This window comes from Leptonotus elevatus, chromosome 13 (genome assembly GCF_054856555.1).
Source record: "Leptonotus elevatus isolate MCC_2025b chromosome 13, RoL_Lele_1.0, whole genome shotgun sequence".
NCBI classification, from domain to species: Eukaryota; Metazoa; Chordata; class Actinopteri; order Syngnathiformes; family Syngnathidae; genus Leptonotus; species Leptonotus elevatus.
Window position 1 is genome coordinate 2,672,371 of NC_141251.1, and position 20,852 is coordinate 2,693,222.

At 41.3% G+C, this 20,852-nt stretch overlaps 2 protein-coding genes across 6 annotated transcripts in view; one reads left to right on the top strand and one right to left on the bottom strand.

Annotated features, from left to right (window-relative positions):
• Nucleotides 1-10,679, bottom strand: part of bora (bora aurora kinase A activator) — a 20,480-nt gene extending 9,801 nt beyond the window's left edge. The window contains exons 1-3 of one of the 2 annotated variants that reach the window (XM_086093817.1): nt 10,204-10,679; nt 4,485-4,606; nt 2,309-2,373 (exon numbers count right to left, since the gene is read on the bottom strand). The gene's annotated coding sequence lies outside the window, so the exon portion shown is untranslated. Of the gene's footprint in view, nt 1-2,308; nt 2,718-4,484; nt 4,607-10,203 lie in introns of both variants that reach the window. The other variant, XM_086093815.1, reaches the window with a different exon arrangement.
• dachc (dachshund c) overlaps nt 9,882-20,852 on the top strand; it is a 38,062-nt gene continuing 27,091 nt past the window's right edge. For all 4 annotated transcript variants that reach the window (XM_086093810.1, XM_086093811.1, XM_086093812.1 and 1 more), the window contains exon 1: nt 9,882-10,702. In XM_086093810.1, coding sequence (XP_085949936.1) covers nt 10,113-10,702 — 590 coding nt within the window. In that variant the 5' untranslated portion in view covers nt 9,882-10,112. The remainder of the gene's footprint in view (nt 10,703-20,852) is intronic.

Below are 20,852 nucleotides of genomic sequence, written 5' to 3' on the forward strand. Positions count from 1 at the left end.
TCTTGTGTTCCACAAAAGGAGAATCGTGTTGGATTTGGATGAAAGAGAAGGGGCAGAAGTACTCGTACTCGAAGTACAGATACCGGTACTTGTGTTTAAAAAAAAAAAAAAACTTTGAGGACTTTGTCTTAAGTAAAATTTAAAAAGTACAATCCAAAATAGTAAAAACACACCCCTTTTTTTTTTTACTTAGCAATTTGTAAAAAAAAAAAAAAATTGTGATAATTTGGCACAGCTAATGAGAATTTAAAAAAAAAAATTTTTTTTTTTTTTAGATGAGACAGAATTTTTGAATGCTAGAAGCTGGTGTTTTTTTTTTTTTTTTTTTACACTGCGTGGCACACGACAATGTGTTCGCCACAGATCATTGTTGGAGCAAACATCATCAAACAATTCCCTGAAATAAGGTCATAGATGGGGAATATGTCGCTTCTCTAAATTTGTTCCGTCATGGGTGTTAATTAGTCCTGGACTAGTTCATGGTCCTCATTCATGTTCCTGCATGTCACTACAGTCCCTAAGGTCCCAATCAATTCATCAAATTTCAACCACGGGTGACTTTACCTTTATTTACTTTTTTTTTGTCCCATTGTGTCTTAACTTCAGATGTCCATTTCCAAATGTTGGAAGTAAAACTAAAAAGTCATCAGAAAAATAAATACTTCAGTAAAGTACAGCTACAGTGCCACTGATGAGATATCAAAAGCAACTTCTCCCATTCCAAATAATTTAAATGCCCTTAATAAGATAAATAACATTGTATTTATGTGTGATAGTGAGTGAAAGACAGATGACATTAAGATCTGCAATAAAAGCAGGGAGCATTTAGAAAGGTGGAGGCACGCAATGGAAAGAAGACAAAGTGGCAATGAAGAGAAAATGGAGATTAGAAATGAGCTCGATGGTTTGGACTCATCCAGAGGAGAAATAGTGAATATATTGGTAGAAGGATGATGAGGATGTAAACTGCCAGTCAAGAGAGCTCGAGGAAGTGAGTGTAGTGAGGGAAGACAAACATTATGAAATGTAATTGCTGTACACTGTGTGCTTGTAAGGGGCGTGGCCTAGTGAGTGACATCAGGAACATGGCCGGTTGCTCCTTGCATTTAGTATTTGTGTGCTTGACTAACATTTTTTCACTTCACAAAGAAAAAAAAAATCAACCAGGCGTCCCATAACAGGAAAAATTGGTAAACTGGGGCACACATCAATTCAAAGTATACCTGAAAAATCGACTTAAGTACAGCAATTAAGTATCAGTACTAGTTACTTCCCATCACTGAGTATGTGTGAGATGTGAAGTTCTCAACACCGCCTGGCCTCCATACAGGGTAGTTGTGTGGTGTGGGTGGGGGGGTACATGGAGAAAGACCCACAGAATGAATCCTTTTCTCTCTTTTTTTTTTTCACAAAGCAAAACAGTTGCTTGATTGGCGAGTGTGGGCGTGGGAGTCTTCCGTGTTTGATGTGTTCCTCCTGATCCCCGCCAGACACTTTGATCTGGCGTAAAACAAAAATATTCCCAAATCCCACAGTCCTGACTGGGTAGATTAGCGGCCATATATGCATAAACATCTAAAAGGGGGGGGGCTGCTCAACTAGGGCAGTGGTCAGGTCACATGACTGCGGCAACTTCAAGCGGGCCCTCGCATCCAAAACTTCTAAAGGTGTTTATGTTTGTATGTCTGATAATTACCCGGGGCCCGTACGTTATTATTTTTTCTTAATAAACGAGGGCATTCTCATTTAAAAGCGCAGGACCCTCGCGGTGCCGTAATGGTCCTGGTGTGGGAAATGGATGGTACAAGAAATAATTAGACTGATTAGTGGCTCCTTGTATGCGAGAAGCCAAATTATGGACAGTGCGTCTCGGTGCAAAAAACAACTACTGTTTATGCTCAACTTCTGAGTGAGAAATGAAGAAAAAAAGTGACGGGCTGACCAATTTATAATAATAATAATAACAACACAGCCTATGTATGATGTTGTTTTGATGAGATTGAAGTCCAGTTTTGGTGCTCATTATACGATCAATTAAAGAGCAAGACTTTCTTTATGTTTGATGCACCTTCGCATTAGCATTCGTGTTCTTTGTTTGCTAATGTTTTCGCACTATTGGCAGGGTTATTCGCGGATGACTGTAATTTGTTCTATTTTTAATTGGCAAATCTGAAAAGAAAAAAAAAAGTAACTCTCTTTTTTTAATCTAACACAAAAAAACTAATGTGTACCATTCTTTCTTTCCAAGTTCAATTGGCATTCAAAAAAATGGGAAAGTGAGTCATTATTGACATGACTTTGTATTTACCAGATGTTTTCCTCAGTAACAGACGTGCTCGAAACTTGAAAGGTTGTGACTTTAGACCTCAGTATCTGAAATACATAAATGGGGAAAAAAAGATAACTGAGTAGACTGAACAAATCTAATTGACAAATCTCATCAATCGCTTACATCACAGTTTTAACCCTTTCACGAATAATGGACTACAGTGGACAGCTATTAAAATATTTTCTCCTATATATGAATGAATCTTTTTGCCACAGTTGGCCATTAGCCACTCTATTGGACACTAATGTAGTCTTGACCTACACTGCCATCCAGTGGTCAACGTTTGTAAGAAAGAAAAAAAAAGACCGGCAACAAGATGGTCGACAGAAGTTCAGACGTGACGTGCAAGGAAGGAATTAAGTGTCCATTCCTTCGATTCCAGGAGGCCCTTGAAAGTAAAAAAACATATTGGGACATTAAGCAACAACCAAGGAGTAATATAATTGTTAAAATATCCAAGTATTCATTTTGTAATTTGAGGAAATTGCGATTGCTCATGAGTCCACTAAATTGGACATTGGACATCATTAGCTGTGTTGTGACTATAACTTAGTGTTGATAAAACTGTTGTTGCTTTTGAAAATGCTTCATATGCAGTATTTTTTCTTACTTTAAATCATCATTTAATTTTTATTATAGCAATATTTTATGGATTTTAGTCCTCATATGAGAGTAAGGATCCTGGTCCTTATGTTTTGCAGTGGTCAGGTGCAGAACATGCTAGCATAGCCTACAGGATAGTCGACCATATACCATCTGACTCATGTGGGGATGATGACGAATGATGATGAATGGTTGCCAGAAAAAAAGAAAATCTATAGTTCATAAAAAGCAATTTTTTCTTTGGGAAAGTAGTAGTTTTCAAATATGTGAAGACATTTTCTATAGTGTTTACATTTTTTTTATTTGTTCTTTTCTTACAAACATATTGCAGTTGCTCAAATGCATGTTGTCCACTCTAGTGGACATGTCACCACCTCCTTAAAATATGTGTTAAAACATTTTTTTTGATTTTTTTCATGCCTAAAGAGTAGTAAAAACAGTTGAGAAAAAAAATCCTGATTTGTGCATAAAAGGGTTAATTGTAAGTAGACTGTGCGCACCCGCCTATATATCACTCCACACAGTGACCCTAAGACTGCAAGAACAAGAAGCAAGAATGGCAAACACATGCTTGACTGCGAGGGGACTTCAATAATTGATTTATTCACATTTCTGTAACCCTCAATGCTTAATCTCTGCGCCTCGTGTTTGCCCTCGGAGGAGTTGTGTGACCTTGTTAGAGCTTGCGCCGATATACCACCCTTGATTAAATACGGGACACACTTCTAAACGTTTAATATTAAACTATTTAGCTTCCAATTAAATTCACGGCGAGGAAATTGGATCATAAACTCTTTTAGGGATCGTTAGCAGCCATTAGACGGGATAATGCCGTGGCAATCAAAATCTGTTGAAAAAAAGAAAACAACTTCCAAAGTCTTTTGGTGACTTTGTTGTTTTTGGATCTTTTCCAAGCTGATTAATGTCGGATTGATTGATTTACAGTTGTAATTAGCCGTCTTCTGCTCAGACGCGTCGTAATCATATATTTGCCTGCTTGTTTTAAACTATTAATTGGTTTCATTAACACAATCACTTAATTGAATAACAATTAGCAACCTTGGCTGCACCCCCCCCCCCCCCCCCCTCTCGTGTTTTCCTCCGCAATGATAATGAAAGCAGATTTTGATCAGATTGCAATTTGGAGTGTTGGACTACATAATGACTGGTATGATATTGGGCTTGTTAGTTGATTCGAGGGGGGCTCACTGAGGCGTTGAGATGGCATTGAGCGCTTTGTGTTTAACAGGTAGGCACCATATGCCGCCGTAATCAGCCGCCGGAATCACATTTGGTTGTAAAATTGTCTTCTAATAAAAGCGGCTAGTAAAACAACGCGGCCTAATTCAATTTCGGTTCAGGCTCAAAGTGAACAGCTGCTCGTGTTTGTTGGATTGTTGAACAAACGCACAGTTAGTGGACAATGAGAAAGTTTTTACGATTTGGCCTTCATACACCGGCACGATGGCTTTTGAATAAAACAATCAACATGTGACGGAATGGGAGACATTCGGTTTTAACTTAAGAGGTTGGACAAAAATATAGCATTTACCATTTTGGAAGTAAAGACAACAATTGCAGGCTGGCATTTTGTCTGTCCCCCTCTGGATTTCGCCAACAAGTGTGCGCTCTCTGGTTGCTGTGGCCAGCTTCTACTGGACTCTCGGGGTAAGTCTGGAGATCAGAGTGTGGGAAGAAAAAAAAAAAAGTTAGATGGCGAGCTAGCTAGATAAGATACATAGATTTCTATGGCTCGAGGTGGAGTCGGCAGCATCGTCCCTGGTCGGCCATTTTAGTGCAAGAGATTGCTCTGGTGCGCTGAGCTGTAGAAAGTGGATGATTTACCCAGTAAATACTCATAACTCGCTGAATTCTTGACGGATTTACAAATGGATTACAAACCTTATTAACATGGCTATCATTCAGGCAGAATTTTGGCATAACAGATTTTTTTTTTTAGTTGTTTGTGTCATCTCTTGTGCCATGTCTAAATACAAAAATGAAAATCGATTGAGAATTTCGAGAATGTCAGTGCCCCCATTGACTGTAATGTTAAGTGCTCAAGCAGCCCTGTCCCAAGATGGCCGCCCTGTGATGACGTTACTTCTCATTGGCTCACACCACGCATGCACCATCTAATGTTCTTATAGATATCTAATATGGATAAAATAGACTGCTAGCTAGCTAGCTAGCAAGCTAGCTAGATAGATAGTCATGGAGGCAGCAGTTCTGTGCGTTCATAGACATCACCATTTCTTAAAAAATCCATTGTGTTGGCGTATAAAGGCAAAAGAAACAACAACAAAACGCTGTCATTGTCCAAATACAAGTAGACTGAACTGTATGTATGTCCTTTAAAAAAAAAAAAAAAAAAATCCCACTTAAATCCTACTGTAGACTGCTTTTTCATCAAGTTTTCTGGCGGAAAATAAAGACAGGGGGGTGGACGAGCTGTCCACTCCACTTTAAAGAAGACAAGAGCAGGCACATTGTAGTGACAGCTCGCATTGTGCGTGCGTGTGTGTGTGTGTAGGGGTGTGTGTGTGTGTGTGTGTGTGTGTGTGTGTGTGTGTGTGTGTGTAAGAGAGACTGAGACAGTGGACAAGGCAAAGAACGTGTGTGTTTGAAAAACAGAAAAACAGAGAACGTGTACGTGCATGTGTGTGTGTGTGTGCGTGTGTGTGTTACAGTGACAGCTTGTATTCTTCGTGATTAATGATGTGCTGTGTGACTTGATAAGTGCTTCGGAGGACCAACGCTTGTTTCAATTAGACCTTGTGAAGGTCGCGACGCTGTGCCGGCCTCTCATTATCATATCCATAATCAATCCACATTATCATAGGGCAGCGTGCAATGGATGTGTGTGATATCTTGGTCACACGCACACACACACACACACACACACACCCCGAGACATCTAATCACATATCAAAACACAATGACATCGTCTCTCATTCAAAAGAGCGCGCGCGCACACGCAGCCTTCACTCCAAGTTGATTTGAATCATAACAGTGGCTGGCGGGACGGATTGTCTGTTCAGATTAAAAGTGTGTATCAGAGAATTAGGCGGCGTTGATGGTGGTGGCATTTCACATCCCCTCTGCAGACACAAATGCCAAAGCATCATTCTGTCTCCCCCTCCTTCACTCTCATATAATACCACACACACACACACACACACACACACACACTTATCCAAGACCCTTGGGCTTTTTTAATAGAGGCGAAGCCATTCGTATAGTTTTACCCCTCTAATGAGAACAGATTGAGTGGTATTTACACTTCATCGGCTGCTCTGGCCACCTCCACATGCAACGCCCTCGAGTTTCTGCACACTGTTCCAAAAGAGACATGTGGAGAGGACCAGGACTTTGGATGAAGGAACGGCGTAAAGTGTACGTGTTTGGTGGAGAAAATAAGTGTTGAAAATGAAGCCTGCTTTGAGAAAGGTTGGAGTTACTGTATCGAGTACAGGGGTCAATACGACTATAAAGTGCCCTTGGTGTCCTCAACGCAATCAATCAGTCATCATCAAAATGTAGCAGAGTAATGAAACTGAGGTCTTATTGTTAAGTGGTCAAACGTTTGCAATTTTGCACTCTTGAATGTGTTTCTTTTATTTCATACCAAAAAAATTTCATTGGATATCCATGATGGTCTTTCACTCATATGGCACTTTTCCAATTGAACCCACGTCCTTGGGGTTGGGAGATGGACACTCTACCACTGAGCCATGCCGCTCCCATCAGGTAATGCTCCGCTAACTGCTGCGAGTGAAATTTTTCCACATGGTTTTACTGTCTTTAAGTTATTTACGAAAACAATTAATTTAATCATGCTCTATTTTTTAATCATATGCAATATTTTGCCCGTATCCTTGAAATTTTGCCTTTTTAAGAATCCCTCTGATGTTTTGATATGAAATATTTTGAAAATGCAAAATACTTTTAAAATTGTGTTTTACCGGTAAATAAAATATACAGTATATGTTTGATATAGGTTAGTTAGGTCAGGTTAGGTTATCGATTAATCTAACAATTATTCAATCGATTAATCGGATTAATTTCAGTTTTACATTAAAGTGTATAAGAAAAGCATTTTCCCCCCTGATTACTGTTTGTTAACCAGTGTTTGGTGTTTATTTGGTACTTTATATCCGTATAGTAATTTAAAAAAGGGGGATTTTTTTTCTTTTTTTTTCGAGAGAGAGAGCTCAGTATTGTTCATTCGGTAATCTTACCGAAAAAAAAAGGGGGCTTGATGTTGTGCTATGTTACAGATTTGGTCATTGTTTTCCAAAGTAAAAACAGATGTTTGCAAATGTCTTATTTTGATTAAACACAGAAGAAAAGCAGTCTTCTTTCAAGGACTACAGAAATCAGTGAACAATTCCTGTTAATATGCTGAAATCAGAGGATTTGGACAATTTCAAATAAAAAAAATGGCTCCAAACGTTTACTCGATTATTCGAATAGTTGTCGATTAATTTGATAATCGATTACTTGTCGATTCATCAGTTAATTTCGACAACTCTAATATAAGTAGTAAGTGGTGATTTTTTTTCAGGAAATTTTCATTTTTGTAATAATTATATTTGTAGAAAAACAAAATGGAGTACATTATAAGCTATTCTTCCTCCTGTTGCTTCTCGTTCACGTCTGTGTTTTGTTTTATATTTTACTACTACGCTACTGTATTTCAATGATGGTCACGTGAGCTGCTACTTGGAAAGCAAAGTATTTTTTTTTAGGTGGCCCTTGCTGTGATGAAGTGTGTGTGAAGTTTGACGACCGAACGACACGATCCAATGTCGAAAAAAAAAAAAACAGAAGCTTGGAAGGTCTTGAGGACTGCAGATATTTGTGCGCTAATCAGTGCATTGTTTGATTTAAGGGGATCTTAACGACAATAGCTGCTGTGCAAATTAAACCCGTGACCTTCCTGTTGTGAGACAGCCATTTCCCCACCAGGGTATCCTGACTGCACGGATGGAAAAAATTGCACTAAAAGCTTCAAAAGGTGAGCACACAATAATTTGACGGGCACGATTGACGATTGACCTATAGATGAGATCATTCACTAATGTGGCAGGAGGTTACACGGCATGTTTAAGGTGGGACTTTACTAATCAGCGCCGACGGCTGCGCGCGCATTTCTCCTACAGATGGAGAGCGCCAGAGTCGTGACATTTCTATTTGGCAAAGAAAAGGCCACACTCAGCAGGAGTTATCAAAGGCAAAAAGTAAAAAGTTGGAGTTTGCTATCTCCCCCCGCTCCCCTCTTCCCCCTGGAGATACTCATGTTAAGCATAATTAAGCAGATTTGATTAGCATCAAGCCTGGCTTCCTCTCTTGACTTTTAATGAATGTAAATCTACCATCTACATCCTAAAGATTAATTTCTGCCAATTAAAAAACACAAGAGGGCTTATTGGAGAGGGTTAGGTGGGGTGGGGCGGGAGTCTTGTCGGAGTGGGAGGGGGGGAAAAAAAAAAAAGAGCGTTGGAGTCCTTTGAGTTGGGAGTACAGTTGGAGTTTTATCCTCTTCTCCCCCCCCCCCCCCCCCCCCAGTTGTCGTATGGCGAGATGGTCTCTGGAGATCTGTGGCACTCCCTCGCCGCCGAGATCATTATCGGCACAATGTTCCGTGAAAGCCACTTTGAAAGGACTGCAAGCTCCGTATGTAAATGACAGCAATGTGTGTGCGCGCGTGTGTGTGTGCACAGGAACAGGTAAAAGGGTCAATTTGTCAAGGCAAGGTTATTGCTGACTGATTATGAGCTTTGGATGTCTTTGCACGCCGTCTTCTCTGAGCCACCTTTTTATTGGTTTGAAGACCGAATGGGGAATACGATTGAAATTCATTCTCGTGTATTAGTGATGATGACCGGCCTAACTTGCTTTAAATGTGCCTTTCGGTGTGTGTGTGTGTGTGTTTTCGGGAAAATAAATCTATCCCACAATAAGCTTTTTGTTATTCAAAACACAAAAAGGAAGTTGTTAAAGTTTCTTTTGCAACAGACTTTTTTGGGGGGGGGGGGGGGGTGGGTTGTCAAAAATGAAAGAGAAGATCGTCATCAGTTCATGGTGAGATTTCCAATTAGTGCAATAAAGATAAAAAATTTGAAAAAAATCAATCTCTTGTGTATAGTTAGCTAAAGCATGGTACACACATACTGATAATTGAATTTGAGCCCCCCCCCCCCCCCTCCACATATTATAAAAGTCAGCAATGGCTCGATTGTCAGATGCCTCAAAAAGATTGTGCTGAGATGTTTATGACTTATTATTTGTATTTTCTAGCAGTCTGGAAGCCCAGCGGTAAATTGTCCTTCGGCCTATTCTAAAATTAAGCTCACCAATAATGCCGGGACGTGATTTCCTAGAAAAGCATTTTTTACATTTAAAAGTTCTCCTAACTTGTTGAATCATTGTTGATAAACATGATGAGAAATCATTAACATGATCAGTCTATACACATAGATTAATGTCATTAAATATTAAAAATTAAAGGTACTTTCAGAATTGTGTATCCAACTGGTAGCCCTTCGCAGTACTGTATCCAAGAAGTGGCTCTCAGTTGTACAAAGAAAAAAAAAAGAAAAAAAGCAGTTTGTTTTCAAGTAAGACTAGAATTTAGGACAGGTTTGCTTTCAAAAATAACAACTTGCATCTATTTTTAAACAAAAACACGAGCCTCCAAACTGTGAGGGGACGATTACAGTGATACCTCAAAGGCATTTGTGTTTATTAAAGGCTTTTGGGTGTTACAGTTGGACTCATCATCAGAATTAATATGAATTATGCGTATTGGGCGTTGATAAATAGGCTTATCTGAACTCGTTTATGTAGGCTAATCTCTCTCTCTCTCTCTCTCTCTCTCTCTCTTTCTCAGTGCGTGTGAGAATATGTCCAGACTCCTCCTCTTTATGATAATGTGACAGGAGCATCTCCTTGTGCGAGACAAGCCTCCATTCCCAATCAACTATGTGATCTCTTTTCTCTCTCGCTCTCAAATCTGCTCTCTTCTATCCTTTCATCCTCTCATCGTCGCTCCATTCCCTCCCGCCAAGCATCAAGCGACAAAGTTACTTTCTTCGACTTAAAAGTTTACTTTTTGCTCCCTGTTTTTTTGTTTTTTTGCTTCACCGCCACCGGTTCGCTAACTCGCGCGACCAACATGGCAACTCCCGCCGCTCCGACTCTTCTCCCGGTGGCTCCGCTCGGCCACCACCCGGCGGCGAGTTCCGCGTGCCCGGCCACTCACTCACCGCCACCTGCGGCCAACTCCGCCACTTCCTCCCCGGCTCCTCCGGCGGCGCGTCCGGCGCTGCTCCACCATTTCCGAGCGGACCTCTTACTCCCGAACGGCGCCCAGTTGAAGACCGGCGGCGTGGGCGTCGTGCCGGTGTCCGGCGGCGGCGGGAATAAGCCGGTGTACGCCACGCCGTCCCCGGTGGAGAGCACACCGCAGAACAACGAGTGCCGGCTGGTGGAGGTGAAGGGAGCCAAGCTGGCGTCGTTCACCGTGAAAGACACAGAGCTCATTTGCCTCCCGCAGGCCTTCGACGTGTTCCTCAAGCACTTGGTCGGGGGGCTCCACACCGTGTACACCAAGCTGAAGCGGCTGGACATCACGCCGGTGGTGTGTAACGTGGAGCAGGTCCGCGTGCTCCGGGGACTCGGGGCCATCCAACCCGGCGTGAACCGATGCAAGCTCATCTCCAGGCAGGACTTCGAGACGCTCTACAGCGACTGTACCAACGCGAGGTGAGGCCGGACGCGAGGGGGGGTTCTGGAGCGGGGATGACTGGGTGACCCCGGTGGTGTGTTTAGGGGAGGAGGGGGGGGGGGGGGGGGTTCGGGTGAGCTGACCTCGGCTGTTTGTCCTGGATGAAATAAATCAAAAAATCCCAGGTGACGTAAACGCATCGCCGTTTTCGCCAAACTCTTCTTGCAGTACAGTGTTCCCCCGCCCATTCGCGTTTTTCCATCCTTCCTTATTCGCGGAAAAACGGGCTATTCCATGTGTACAAGGCACATAAAAAGTCACACAAATGACTGTAAATACTCGTTGGAAAAAATAGATTTTCAATTTGTTTTGGCATTTTGATTATTTTTCATTATCTGCACATATTTATGGTTCACAAATTCACCTCATATTTACAGACAACTCACCTATGAAGTACAGTACATGTTAATATTATTTTTTTTGACAAAATACTGTTCGCAGTATGTTTGTACGCATTTGAAATGGTATGAGCCTCTTCCCAAGTGTCTTGAGATCACACTTTGTGGTATATTTCTGGTTGAAATGATTAATAACGGCAATTTAAATCACTTTTGGGGGAATGCCAGTTGCTCACAACTTTTCGCTATTCCCAGTTAGGCTCAGTTCACTGCTTGAATTTGAACTTTAGGAGTTATGCTGCACTTGTACCTACATTATTTTATTCATTCAAATAAAAATGTTCATTTTACTCAAACAAACCTCTCAATAGCAAAAAAATTTTTTTTAGAGCTATGTATACTGAAATAATGATGATCTCCTCTCAGTTTACTCACAATTTACTCACTAAATCGGGGCCCGTTTTGATGAACACAAAACTATTATTTTGTTGGACGAATGGCAACAGGTGGAGGTTAGTGTCAGTGGAAGAACATTTAATCATTCTGCTTGTCACTACACATCACCATCATAGAAATATAAACAAATAAATGAAATTTAAGAAAGGTAGATTGCGTAATTTCACAAGGCACATCTGGTGATTTCTCACAGCACAGAGGTTGAGGCTCACTGGTTCAAGGTGAGCTAACCTCTTGTGTGCTGGATGCCAACCAAGTCATGGCTGTGGTCATTAAATCCCATGTGCCATGAACACATCATTGTTTCCTCCCCAACTCCAGTCCAGTACTGTACAAATTGAGTGTTACTTATGATGGCAAATTAATCCCGTAATAGCCCAGGATATGTCATCTCCAACCGAGTGGAGCCGCTTAACTTTCTCTTTTTTGACTTGCCACATTTAATTTCTTGCTCTGTTGCTAATCGTAATTTTAACACATGATAAGAGCGCTGATGGCGGAGATAATGGACTCGAGTAATCCTCATCGGGGAAAAAAACAACACGCAAACTTTGTCGTGTTATCGTAGGCTGTGATCTCTCGCTCTGGCTGACACACACACACACACACACACACACACACACACACACAGTGTTTGACATATACACAAGCGGACGTGCACGCGCCAAATCTGACACTGTCATTCTTAGAAATTGATTCTTCACAGAAATTAATTAATTTTCATTTGGCCCCAAGCGGCAGCTCAAATCAGGACAAGCTCACTCTGTGATCCCTTCACTCTCACTCTCTCTCCTCCCTTAATAACTCACTGTCTTATCATATCAACACTCTTTAGCCCAGAGCCTCAGAACAGAGGAGATGATTAAATGAATTCTCGGTATTTATGATGAGATTATGCAAATGAGCTGTTTTTTTCGCACAACTCCAGTGGTGACCAACCCACGTGGGTCATCAGTCCAATATACCGCAGAGATGTGGTGATGAAGGGAACCAAATTGGCCCGGATTTGTGGCTTCCCGGCGCCTCGCCGTTCGGTGGCGGCCACCACATGCTCATAACAGCACGAATTTGCCAGCAGAAGTTTGTGGATTAGCCCCCCCGGTTTGGGGAATTGGTATTGTTTGGTAGTTAATCCCCGCTCCCTGATGCGTGAATGATCCAATTTACACCTGCCGCTAAATGCAGATGAGGACATGTCAACAAGGATGGGGATTGAGGAACCTTTATCAGCCCAACTGTAAATCAAACCATCACACTGTATTATCAACCAGATGGCCCCGTGCGCAATGTAATAAAAATCCAATGCAGAACTTGTTTCAACATTTCTACTTTTAAAAACAGAATAATCCAGTTGAGATGGTTGGCATAGAATAATGCGGCCCATTTGGTTTCTGTAGTGTGGGACTACAGAGAGATATTGCCCCTCTCTTGTCGGTGAATCAATAAATTAAAAAAAGAACACATTAATATTATCTTATGACCTTTTGATACTGATCTCATTAGATTGTGCGGGTGTACCTAATTTTATGGCCTGTTTCATTATCAAATTTGACCTGGTAGATTGAATAAAAAGTGGAATACGTATTAAAAGAAAAGCAATTACACTAAACTCTCCTTTCCGGTTCCGCCGCCCACACGTGAGACCTTGCAGCAAAAAAAAAGAAAAAAAGAAAAAAGAGAGAGAGACAAAATCCAGATCCGTCTCAGGGTGTCTCTGGGGGATTTCTTCCATGTCAGGTGTTAATGGGAACGCTGTTATACACACGGCAGAAAAGTGCACAGCCTCCGCCGTGTCTCAATTATCCACACAACACCCTAACAGTCTTAAGTTAATGAGATCTGAGGAGATCACTCGTTAGGAGTCTTCAAACGACTTTGGAAGGCCTTATTTGTGCTCTTGTGTCAACTTCCTGATGCGGTGGTCCGAATCAGTGAGGGGGGGGGGGGGAAACGTTCCAAGAACCTCTCTCTCTCGCAGCGGGTTACTGATTAAGACAGACCATCACTTATTACATGTCTGACTGGAATGGTCGCACACGCTGCTGGGACAAACAACAGCCTGCTCGGCTTTCTTTAAACGCTAATGATGGAACAAGTAAACATCGATTTTAGACGCTTAAATGAAAGCGTTTGAAGGAGCGGTCACGGAAGTGTCCTGTTTATCCATCTTTGTCCCTTGCTTTCACCCCTGCTGTGCATGCACACACACGCACACACACACAAGCGCACACACACCATGAAGAAGAAGGCCTGACTTTTCTCACTGCCAAAGCCAAGTTATAATTCATGTAAAGGTGGAACAACACACACACACGCACACACGCACACACACATGGTCATGGCTGCATGTTTGCTTGGCCTCGCTTGCTAAATGACATTAGTTCCACCGAGGCAACACGGCGGTGTAGGAGGCAACCCGATCCTTCGTCCTTTTCTTTGTGGCTCACAAAGGAACAGTTTCATTCTCTATTAGAAGCACACATCAGGTCAAGCTGTGTATGTATGTATGTGTATGTGTGTGTGTGTGTGTGTGTGTGTCGTCTCTATCCGCTGACACATAAAAGAAGTGTAATGTGACAAAGCGGAGCTCTTGTTACGATTAAAAAAAAAAAGAGAGCATGTGTCAGGCAAACACATGGTTTCGACTTTTAGACACACAATGATGTGAAACTTAAAGCGGCCGTGCCAGTTAAAACAAATGTTGCAACTTTTCTCGTATAATGTGAACAACATGCATCACTGTGATGTGTTGATGTTTGTTTTTGCAACGTCCATCTATTTTCTATAGTGCTTGTCCTCATTAAGGTGGCGAGTGAGCTGGAACTGATCACAGCTACTGTAAATTTGGGCGAGGGGGGGGGGTGCACACTTGACAGCTCACCAGACAGTTGCAGTACACATATAGACTTGGGGGGGGGGGGGGGGGCATGTTGGGGACCAAAACCTTCCAAACCTTTTGGAATTGTGGCCAAAATGTTCAACCTTGTTTCAATTGGGTTATTTTTAATTAATTTTGCGCAAAATGGTTACCAGACAGGTGCAGTACACATATAGACTTGGTGGGGGGGGGGGGGGGGGGGGAAATGGGGACCCAAGCATGTTGGGTACTAAAAGGTCCAAACCTTTTGGAATTGTTCTACCTTGTTTGAATTGGGTCATGTTTTATGAATTTTGCACAAAATGGTTACCAGGCAGTTGCAGTTTACATATAGACATGGGGATGGGGGGGAATAGGGACCCAATCATGTTTGGGACCAAAAGGTCCAAACTTTTTGGAATTGTGGCAAAAATGTTCAACCTTGTTTCAAATGGGTCATTTTTAATTAATTTTGCGCAAAATGGTTACCAGACAGTTGCAGTTCACATATAGACTGGGGGTAAAATGGGGGCCCAAGCATGTTGGGGACTAAAAGATCCAAACCTTTTGGAATTGTGGCCAAAATGTTCAATTGGGTCATGTTTTATGAAAATGCGTAAGTAGGAAATATCTTGGGTTGGGTTCTGCCGTTGCAAACTGCCTTTCAATGGTCAAGTAAGCGAGGTCGGCCAACATGGAAGTGCATGAAGAGCTCCAGGATTGGACGACTATCTTGTCCACTGTCACCTCAAGCCAGCAATTATGTTTGTATTTATTTGTACTTTTATTTATTTATTTAGGGATATATATATATATATATATATATATATATATATATATATATATATATATATAACAAAATATTGAAATATATTTTTTATATCCATTTTTATTTTCACTTTTATTAATTTATTTATTTTATTTATTTTAAATTTTGGCAGTTTTGGTCCTCCATATATGAGTGGTGTGCATCTTTTTATGGTTTAATGTGCCCATGTAAATGCTTCCTCACTTAGGCATTGTTTTGCATTTTGCGACTGCGGATCACAGATTACAGATAAACACAGCCTGGGGATACGTGTTGCCCAAAATAAAAGTGTGCAACTTCGCTTACACAGCGTAAGAAAGTTTCTCACTTTGAGCCCAACTGGCCCTTTAAGAGGCCGACCGCAGATGGACTGGTACTGAAACAGAATCAGCACTTTGTAACCATGTTTCGTGTGTGTATGTGTGTGTGTGTGTGTGTGTGTCTTTGAAGCGGGTCATTTATAAACGAGCCAAATGTGAAGCAGGTGGAGAATAAACATGAGACCGAAGAATCTGTTATGATGATAAATGATAAATGAGATGAGGCGGCCTGCAGAGTGCAACAAAAAACGCTCTTTGTGTGCATCTGTGTGTGTGTGTGGGGCGCGAGACACGGCCCGAGCAAGTGTGTGCGTGTGCGTACACTTGTCGTTTCTGGCTTTGTATTGCTCACCCCTCAACATCCACTCTTTTATTGTGGGGACATTTGTCTTTGTGAGGGACGTTTTGGCCGACCCAAATGAGAAAAAATGCGAGGATGAGCTCCTTTCACCCCATTAGACTGCGTGTGTGTTTGTTTGTGCGCCTGCGTGTGTGTTTGTTTGTGCGCCTGCGTGTGTGTGAAGGTGGACTCTTCAAAGCCGTTGCTATATCATAAGTCACTGTCAAAGTGAGCTGCATTAGAGTAAGGGGTCTTAAAAGGGGGGCATTGTGTGTGTGTGTGTGTGTGTGTGTGTGTGTGTGTTTTTGGGTGCTGTGTTTAGCTCAACTTTAACCCTCGCACTCCTTTGATGTTGTCTTGAGAAGAGTGGGGTGACATAAGGGACCTCCACATCTCTGACAGGCCATAATGGAGTGAGCACGCACACACGCACACACACACACACGCACACACACACATAGTCTTGACATCGTTTTGACCCTGGAATGGAAGAAAGGAATGCAAGGCGGTATCAGTCTCGGAAATCGGATTCTTGCCATGATCAAACGTCCTGTGTGTGTGTGTGTGTGTGTGTGTGTGTGTGTGTGTGTGTGTGTGTGTGTGTGTGTGTGTGTGTGTGTGTGTGTGTGTGTGTGTGTGTGTGTGTGTGTGTGTGTGTGTGTGTGTGTGTGTGTGTGTGTGTGTGTGTGTGTGTGTGTGTGTGTGTGTGTGCGTGTGTGTCGTCCTTCCTGCTCCTCTCATGACATCATCCCTCAGGCCTCCCAAATAACAATAGCACATCTAGCTTTTTTCGCACTTCGCGGATGATCCGTCTTCGTTTTTAAGAGGCGGAACCCGACGATCAATCTTACTCGGTCTTCCTTCGCACAGATGATGGCGGCGATGATGGCGATGGTTATGATTTATCAAAGCCGACCGTGACGGCGAATACAAGCGTGATAAACACAGATTGAAAGGATGGGGATCATGGGAGTTGTAAACGGACGGCTAATGTATTCCAAACAAAGTCGTGTTTGCGCTCGTTGTTTCTTTTCCAACTCCTGCGGAACGTATTTCTACAAATAGTGGCCTGCGCGCAAACAGATGCCAAGTCTTCATTAATCGTCCTCTTGAAAGAAATTAGCACATTCCGTAGCCCAAACTTGCCAGTAAGTCGGAACGCGTTCTAGTATATCAATAGCTGATGCGAACACACTCGAAAACTCATAACTACAGTAAATATTAGTAGGTTGTAAATAATCAAATGAAAAACAGGAATTATTCGTACGCAGCTGTGCAAACTGCTGACTTGCCACGTGTGAAGTCATGTTATGAGACCACCCTTGGATTCACATGATGATTATGGGAAATTTTGCTTTGGTTTTTGTATGATTCAGTTTTCTTGAAACTCTTTGGCACAGTTCCAATCACAAAAACAAAGCTTTAAAAGGGTTTTCTCGCTATGTCGCGTTTCGTTGTTTGACGCCTGCTACTATGGATAATAAATAAAAGACTAAATAAATAAGTAAATGACTAAAAGTGAAAATAAAAACGGATATAAAAAATATAATTCAAAAATTAAATCAAAACAATGAATATAAATTATTTATATATATATATATGTGTAAAAATAAATACAAAAATAAAAGACGAGATTTAAAAAATAGACAAGATAGATATCCATTGCTGGAGCTCTCCAATGCAAGCCGGCGAGACTTACTTGTTCGCCGAGCCGCTCACTCGACCAATGAAAGAGTCCAATTCTAGACACGCTTAGGACCGCCCCTTTATTTGTATAACATTTCGTCCTTGCAGAGTATCTGCAGCATGAAATAAATAAATGTGAGTGCAGAGCATTTTTATTTATTGATTGATATTTAATTCTATTTCTATATTTATTTTTGTATTTATTTCTATACTTTGACTCTCGTTCTTTATTTTTTTATTTATTTGTACATTTATTTATTTATGGGTTTTTCCCATTTACATTTATTTTTTGGGATTTAATTTTTGCATGCTATTTTTTATATCTGTTTTCATTTTCACTTTTAGTCATTTATTTATTTTGAATTTTGGCAATTGACGCGTTCATTGCATTGCCATTAACATGCTACTTGTACAAATGCCTTAGCCTATGAAAAGATGGCTAGTACTCTCTGCAGTTTAGTAAAACAAACATGGTGAAGCAGCATTTTAATGTTGTGCTGCACACAACAGAAGCGAAATGAGCCCCAGATGTAAATGCTTTCAAATCCATGTTAAAAAAAAAAAAAAGACACTTCCGGCTGCTACATGAGGATATACAGTAAGCACACAAACATTCACGCACACACACACACACACACACATTTGTACATGCAGCTGCTGCCTATCAGCACCTCCTGTGCGCCTGTAGCGGTTCCACTGTTTTGACTCTCACGCTTCCTCTTCTTTCATTACGTTTCTTCCCACTCACGACTCGCCAACGGGTTTTTGGCCAGATCTGTCATCTTTGTTATGTTTTGTTTCTGTTCCACCTGCGTTAAGCTCCAGCTGCCATGTTTGGCGTTTCACGTTACACTCAGGTAAGACACACACATTTGCAGACACACTCGCTAAGCACGCAGGTCAGAACTCAATGTACTGTAATGCCTTTTTTTTTTTTTTTTTTTTGCCAAATGTGTGTGTGTGTGGCCAGTGCTGGCATGAGGGAGGACGTCTGGGTGAGATTTTAATTAAAGTTTGAGACAAAGAGGTCATAAGCCATACACCCCCTCCTCTGTGCACACCTTACACACGCACATAGACACACAATGCAGTGTTTTTTCTCTCCCCCCTCCTCTCTCTCATTCCATCCCCTCAGCTTGATGACTTTTCCATGAAAGGCTTTTTCATTAATCCTACCTCAGGGAACCCAGCGCTCTTCAACCTCAAACACACACACACACACACACACACACACTTACATGAGCAACAACACACACATAGACCTCCCTCTGTGGGTCACTTTGATGTATCAACACACTTGAAGACTAAACACAAAATTAAGTTCCAATTCTTTTTTTTCTTGGTGTCTAGTTGATTCTCCCCCTTCTGTATACGCAAAGGTGCACCGAGCCATCAGCACGCACAGGCCATTAATTAGTGTGTGCAAATAAACAGTTGTGAGGGAAAGGGAAGTGGCTGCAGTAAAAAAGAAAAAAAACAACAACAGTCTTTTGCTGTCTTATTTCCCTCCAGTGGTGCTTTTTGCCTCTCATTTGAAGTGTGTGTTATTAATTGAAGGCGCTTAGCTTCAAACTAGCCGCCTAAAAATATGTATCCTGCTTTTGTGCTGCACAGTATGTCACTAGATGCGCTAAAGAAAAAGGAAAAGAAAAGTAGGAACTCCCAAAGTTGAATGCTTCATTACGACGAAGTAATAGGGCCATGTATATATATTTTTTTTCTTCAGAGGGGGTGGTAGTATTAATATAATATATAATATAAAAACTCGCAAATTTGCCACTTTATAAAGTGACACATTTGCCAAAAGTGGCAAATTCTAGTGATGTATATATATATATATATATAATTTCAAAGGGGGTGGGGGTAATATTTAGAGGGGAAAACTTGTAAATTTGCCACTTTCTAAAGTGACAAATTTGCTGGGGGAAAAAACTCACAAATTTGCCACTTTATAAAAAGACAAATTTGCCAAAAGTTGCAAATTTTAGTGGTACATTTTTTTTTTGTTCAGAGGAGGGTAATATTCAGAGAAAAAAAATGCAAATTTGCCACTTTCTAAAGTAGCGTAGCTATATTCTAATGTGAGGATTCGTTGGTGGTTAACAGAACACTGTTTGTAAAAATGAAAAGGCAGGATGGAGACGGATTCATTCTTAATTTAAACTTTACTCGTCATACACGGGAAGCCAGAGCGACAACACTTCCTGATTCCCGATCAGCTGACTAAACACTAACCAATCAGAAGCTAGCATACTTTAGGTAAATGCAAGTGAATGACGGAGAGCAGCAGATTCGACACAATAAGCTGAGCTCTTAGAGCACTGTGATGCCATTTGCAGTCGACAGCAAGTGGCAAAATGGCCACATACTAAGATGGTTAAAAACGCAATATTAATCAGAATGCTGTGTTTAGATTAGTGGGGTCACAATGGAACTTCCCCTTTAACGTTATAAGACAAGCCGCTGAGCCTGCGAGCTCCCAACATGTTACATATCGGAAAAGCTGTTAAACATTTAAATGAAGTTAAGTGTGGTAGCTTGTATTATTCCGAATTTTTCACATCAATATTTTCCATTTAACACAAATGAATATCGTCTTCAAATATCCTGCCCTGAAAAAAAAACCCATCAGAATTTATTTTACATAAATTTTTATGGACTATGGAATTGTTTTAAAGTTAAAAGTCAACCAGCATCTTTCCCCAAAAAGACTTCATACTTACATTTGCCAACAAACCTAAACGTGTTTCTGTGCCTGTGTGTGTGTGTGTGTGTGGGGGGGGGGTGATATCTGATGTCAGCTGTCACATCCCAGTCGGTCTGGGCCCATAATAAGAGACAATAATAACAACTCATTAAAACCGAGGGCAGGAACTGTGGAGCTCATCGGCTCATCAAATTAACCTTTGAACACTTCATATACACACATATTGCTAAAAGCTCACTCACACACACACGCACACACACACACACGTGATAGAGCTACCTGTTTTTCACTCACTTAGTGGCTACATAATCTTTCTGTCTTCCACACACACTCCCCCCACTCGCAGCCAGTGGGTGTGTCAACAGGGGATTGGTCCTTTCTGCTGGGTAATTGATGAATTATATGCAATATGCAAATGAGGCGCCATTAATCTCCTGACTGACAGCTTCGTTTATGGGGCCTTAATGACGGCTGGATTAGATTCTAATTAAAATCTGCTCAAAGACACCCCACGCTAGGAAGCGGCTGCCGCTCATCTATCGCCCTCTCTCTCTCTCTCTTTTTTTTTTTTTAATCTCTCGGACCCTCCTTCCATATATTCCATCTCTCCCTCCAC